The sequence below is a fragment of the Syzygium oleosum genome, unplaced genomic scaffold (assembly GCF_021117445.2).
Source record: "Syzygium oleosum isolate NSW1041296 unplaced genomic scaffold, Sole_v2.1 Sole_v2.42, whole genome shotgun sequence".
Classification (NCBI taxonomy): domain Eukaryota; kingdom Viridiplantae; phylum Streptophyta; class Magnoliopsida; order Myrtales; family Myrtaceae; genus Syzygium; species Syzygium oleosum.
Window position 1 is genome coordinate 2,518,307 of NW_026607526.1, and position 5,786 is coordinate 2,524,092.

The 5,786-nt window shown below is 42.0% G+C and overlaps 1 protein-coding gene across 1 annotated transcript; it reads right to left on the reverse strand.

The window, feature by feature from the left end:
* Positions 1-864: 864 nt before the first annotated feature.
* Positions 865-3,486, reverse strand: LOC130136150 (G-type lectin S-receptor-like serine/threonine-protein kinase LECRK2). Its single transcript, XM_056306257.1, has one exon. It carries the CDS (start codon positions 3,327-3,329, stop codon positions 933-935), a length of 2,397 nt encoding a protein of 798 aa, XP_056162232.1. The 5' UTR covers positions 3,330-3,486; the 3' UTR covers positions 865-932.
* Between the last annotated feature and the right edge of the window lie 2,300 nt (positions 3,487-5,786).

Genomic DNA, 5,786 nt, shown 5'->3' on the forward strand with positions numbered 1-5,786 from the left:
ACGTACGTGGATATTTGCATTGTAGTCCCATGTTCAGCATGCTTAATGGATGTGATCCGTGGCGCGGTGGTGATTCAATGCTTAGAATACAACGGGTCTTGTGTAACTTGGAGAGGGATGTCTACAACAATGATCGATGAAAAGTATTCAATGATCGATTGTGTTTGAATTGGGAAGGAATACGTATGCTGACAAAATTATCTGCCTTTGTGTCGTTTCTCGCAATTCCTCAACGGATGAATCGAGAAGAAAGTTCGTTTGATTATGCTCCCAACTACGTGATTCGCGGAATGTGATTTCTTTGGCCTATAAGAAGTTGGTTGCCAAAGAAGGAAGTGAGAGTCCCTTCTGTATCAATAGAAAGGTAGCACAACTGTTGAAATTGGTATTTTCATGGCGACGATCCACGCCTTGAGGATCGGTGAATTTCATATGGTTCTCACCGTCTAATTTAGCAGAGAAGATATGTTTTGCTTGGGTCGGATCAAAACACTATTCTACTGCATCGAATGCAATTTTGATGAAGCAAAATTGTCGATGAAAATGCTTTGATGGAGCCACGTAATATTTTCCCGCGACATACAGGTATATGATCCATGTAGAAGTCCTAAGAGATTCAACATAATAATGCCCCTGACTTTAAATTTTTCAATGACTGGTTCTGCATCATTTGATATGGTTACTTGATCACTCCACAATCTAAATCTCTCTTCAAAGTTGCATGCGGCGTCCCATGCAATCGCTTTTGCCGACAATCGTCAAACCGTTCTCTTCTGGATACATGTGAGGGAATGTTAAGCATCAGTAAGATTTAGCTTATTTAAGCGGGATACATGTGAAGACGAACAAGTTTATGTTGGCTTAATAGCAGTTACAGACAATACAAATACTTTTCATGATTACACAGACTCCAGTTGGCTTAATAAGCAAAATCAAATTGCACTGATAAAAGAGCTTGGATCTGGAGGGACTGAGACTTCAACAGCTCCTTCCAACATCTGAGTGATTTTCTTCATGGTTGGCCTCAAAGCTGGCTCTTCCTGGATGCACCACAATGCCGTCATCACAAATCTTCTCACCCTCCTGATGTCACTTGATGCCTCCTCGTCACTCTCCACCAGCACAATTATGTTCCCGTCGTGGTAGCAGTTATACACCCAGTCGACCAGCACAACTTGAGCTTCAGTTTCCGCTTCCGGCTCGTAGTTCTTTCTGCAGCAGATGAGCTCTAGCAACAAAATGCCGAAGCTGTAAACGTCTACTTTGCCAGAAATAGGCATATTCCTGAACCATTCTGGCGCTAAATAACCTCTTGTTCCTCTGACTCCGGTTGTGGTTTGTGTTTGGTTCGCCATCAAGAGCTTAGCTAATCCGAAGTCTGATATTTTTGCAACGAGAGAGCCATCAAGAAGAATATTTTGCGGCTTGATGTCACAGTGGATTATGTGCCTGGTACAATCGTCATGCAAGTAAGAGAGCCCCCGCGCAACACCACAGGCAATTTCTACTCTTTTGTACCAGCTGGGCCTTGAAGAGCCAAAAAGAAAATCGGCCAAACTGCCGTTGCTCATGAATTCATACACCAGTAATCGGTTTTGACCCTCATTGCAGAATCCAAGCAACTGCACTAAGTTCTTGTGGTTAGTTTGGCCAATTGCACTCACTTCTCTTTCAAACTCCTTTTCCCTTTCTCTGGTCCTTGTTGCCAACGCTTTTACTGCCACAAAGTTTCTATGCTCGAATCCGAGAACACCTTTGTACACTGTTCCAAAAGCACCCCTACCCAGTTCTTCTTTGAATCCATCTGTTGCTTGTTGAAGCTCCTGATAAGTGAAAGTCTGCGTGCCTGTGGCTTGGTTCATCTGGACTGGTCTTGACAACTTAGAAACCTTAGATCGGAAGCTTTTATAAACTAAATAGCTAATGAGGAATAAAAGCAAGTTCAAAAACATAGAACTACTCAACAGCACTGATCCAATGATCACCAGAGTCGAGTTCTTGCTCTTCTTCTGGCCGTTTCCTGTAGATGTTGAAGTCAAGTTATCTATCCTGACCTTCATCAGAGATTTTCCACCCCCACTAGTATCCATCCTACCATTGAAGAGAGGGATCTTCTTTTTCCAGCAATTTCCGTCTTTGAAAAAAGCGACTGCGCAAAAACAATCAGCCAAGCAAGCCTCTCGGCACCAGTCCTCGGTTTGTTGCGAGCTAATATCGTAACCAGACTGTGGCCAGTCTGTATTGGGCATGTCACGCAAAGCGAACTGGTCATTTTCAGGTCTACTTCCTTCACAACTCTGTGATACGAAATTTTGTCTGCATCCGTTCATCTCGTTCGTCGAATCTAACAGAGTATATCCAGGTGGGCACTGGCAACGGGGCCTCTGATCGTCTCCAAGAGTACAGTAGCTGTTGAAGCCACAAGCTCCGGTACCGGCAGTTCGCTCAATGCTCGTACATATATTTGAAGGGACCGGGGAAGAGACCATCGTCCAGCCCATTGCCCAGCCAGAAGTCGAATTTGCCGTCTTAGGGTGGACATATTGCCTGAAGACCCCATCGTATTCAAGGATCGCCCTTTGGTAAAATTCGCTGGTTGGAACTGTGCCTGAGGTGACGATATTGAGTACTGTTCCAGTACTATTCGTGAGGTAGACCTGACCACTTTGATTGAATATCAACTGGAAGCCGATACGTGGGGTGCTGGCGGTGGCGCTGGCCCAGTAAGCATCTGAGGGTTTCAACGGGGTAGGAGTGGCATAGAGCACGAGATTTCCGTCGGTTTGCAGTGTAAAGAGGAATCTCCCGGCGGAGTAATTCATTTCGGAATAGCGAGCGTTAACTTTACTCCCTTGACCTAACTGTTGCGTAGGCAGTATAGTATCGGTCGGTTGGCTGAACGTATCCCACAAGTTGACGTGGTTCGTGCTCGCTAGGATGAAGTTCCCCGTGTTGAGCATGGCCGCATATGCTACACCGGTACCGATCAGGCTAGAAGACCACAGCTCTCTTCCTTTTGGGTCGGCAAGCACCAGTCCGTTGTCAGCGGTCAACCGGACTGTTGAACCTTCGGGTGCTAGATTACCGCCATTTGCCGACCAGACTATGGTTTTGTCCTCTATTTTCTCGAACCATATAGCCAACAAATGAGCCCCTCTTCCCATTTCCCGGAACCCAAAGGCGAACTCACCCGACGGCGAAAGCCAGGAAGAGTTCCTGTCATTCGCTGTTAACGAGGAGCCCAAGGTCAAGTTGCCGGAGGTCTGAGCTTCGGCGGAAAGTGGAAGTGGAACAAGTATTAGAAGGATTCCTAACATCACTGAAGCCATGTTAGATGAAACTTGCGTGCTCCTTGAGTTGAGCTACTTCAGCCTTATGAATGAAACCGGCATTCTTTATAGATCTTCCTTCCACTTTCTACGCTACCCGAGTCTCTCCCACAGCTAGTTTGAACCAAATCTGTGGACAGACTTTGCCCCTGTCAGCACGTGTATCTAGAATAATCTTATATTAGTGTTTCTTGTTTTTATTTCTTTTTTCCTTAAAGTATCTTATCAGTTCTATTAATATATTCAGCAAAGTTTACAAAAAATTATCTTATAATAGTATCATTGATATTAAATTTTTCTGGTGATAATATCTTTGTAAATTTAGTTTTGCTCATTTTCTTTATTTTTCCCTTTTTCTTTAGAGAAATCAACGGTGAAAGAAAACTTGTCAAATTTAGAATAAGGCAAGTATTCTCCATGTGCTTTCCGGGACCAAAAAATTTTCCAAGGATCACGCAAATTTCGAAGACTTTGACCAAACGTCGTACACGTTAAGTTGGAAATTTTATGAGATGAACGTGATGGAGAAGAAGGCACGCCCCGCAGTTGATTCAATCCCTGCGAATTCAAACCGAGTATGAGTTGCTTTATGGAAGTTGAATTTTTCAATCATAATGGCAGATATGCTCGGAGGGACGCGGAAATTTGCTTTATAGTCCCGTGTCCAGCTTGTGCTCGATGGACGTGGTCTGTGGCGTGGTGGTTGACTCAATGCTTGGAATATGATGGGTCTTGTGTAACTTGGAGAGGAATGGCTACAACAATTATGAATATACATAGTTCCGGCAGATAATCTACAAAAAAATTGATACAGGAGTTTCGGGTTTTGAATCCGATATGTTTGGTTAAATGGATTTCGTAGAGACATAAAGATATCATGCTCATGGACTTAAAAACATCATGCAATACTTATCACATCTAAGGGTGTATTTGTTTGAGGAAAAGTGTTTTCCGGAAATTCATTTTCCGGACTTTCGTCCATTTGGTTCGCTGAAAATGATTAATCAACCGAAAACACTTTCCGATCAAGGAAAGCATTCATGTATAAATTTAGGAAAGTGAATTCCCTAATATAAGAATGTGAAAACACTTTCTGGAATTGCTTATCTTGAATTTGTTAATATTTTCTTTTCTTTATTCTTTTCTTTCTTTTTATAATTTTTTTCTTTTCTTTCTTTTTTTCTTTTTCTTTTCTTTCTTTTTCTTTTTCCTTCTTCCTTCTTCCTTCCTCCACTGGTCGCCGGCCTCGGCGACGGCTAATGACCTGCCACAAGTGCGGGCCGACGAGGGAGGATGAAGGAAAAAGAAAAAGAAAAGAAAAGAAAATTTTAAAAACTAATTAAAAATTCGTTTTTTTGTTTTTGTCTAAGATAAAATCATGCGATTGAAATCATTTTCCAAGTGAGATCCAAACGCCATAAAACTTTTTCGATCAAAATCACCAAACAAAGGAAAAGTAACCATTTTCCTGGAAAATGAATTCCCGGAAAACATTTTCCAGAAACATTACGTTTTCTGCGAAACAAACGCACCCTAAAAGCAATTTGGTTTACATATAATTAATGTGATCAGTACACATAGAGGGAGTGTTTCTGTTTATAAATCACTCAATAAGAGAAAACTATCAACAGTATTCTGCATTGTTAATAGTTCTCTGCATCTCTAGCATCTCGGTCACACTAGAAGTATTCCTGCACCGACATGATAATGCAAGCCAAAACCTCCTGTTTATACATTTGGCCCCCAAATGAATCTCAATTAGTAAGGCAAAGGGCTAATTTTCTAGGGTTTGTAGGGTTCAAAAGTCGCACACGTTACTTCTGCTGACTTTAAACTTCGATTCAGTGCTCCGTATGTGATAAATGGACCACAACCGAATAACTATAGGGCGTCGAGGCCATGAAGGTTAGAGAAGGACCGACTTGAATAGAGCTTGGTTTAGTCACAGATTGGGTTGGATAGACACGGTTTTTGCTTGGGGACTCACTGTTGACACCTAAATTTTCACTTATTAGACTTTTCATAACATTCCATAAACTTAGGGATTTAACTTGTTAATCCTTAGCAAAAATATGTAAACTTGCATTATCTAATGTTCATGCTTCTCACTACATTTCATCGCAATTAGGGGCTTTGTCATCTTCGCTACATCATGGGAGATTTGACTTGACGAGAACATTGAAGCCTTGGATATCATTTTCCTCACCTCGTTTTTCCATTTCCACTCATACATCATTAACACAGTGGTTTACAAATGTTCACCTTGGGATTACTTGTAGTTCTAATGTGCATCATCAAAATCCTAAGGTGATAATTTACGCTTTCATTTAATAAAATGGGGGCCGGCCACATGAAGATGGAATTGGGCCAATTTTGAAATAGGGAATAGAGCCAACTTGCATATGAAGATGGAATTGAGCCACACGCTCTTAAATTGAGCATGCATTGGCCGGCCAC

What these genes read in the sequence shown, in the direction of transcription:
- LOC130136150 (XM_056306257.1), bottom strand. Translation starts at nt 3,329, where the DNA reads ATGGCTTCAGTGATGTTAGGAATCCTTCTAATACTTGTTCCACTTCCA.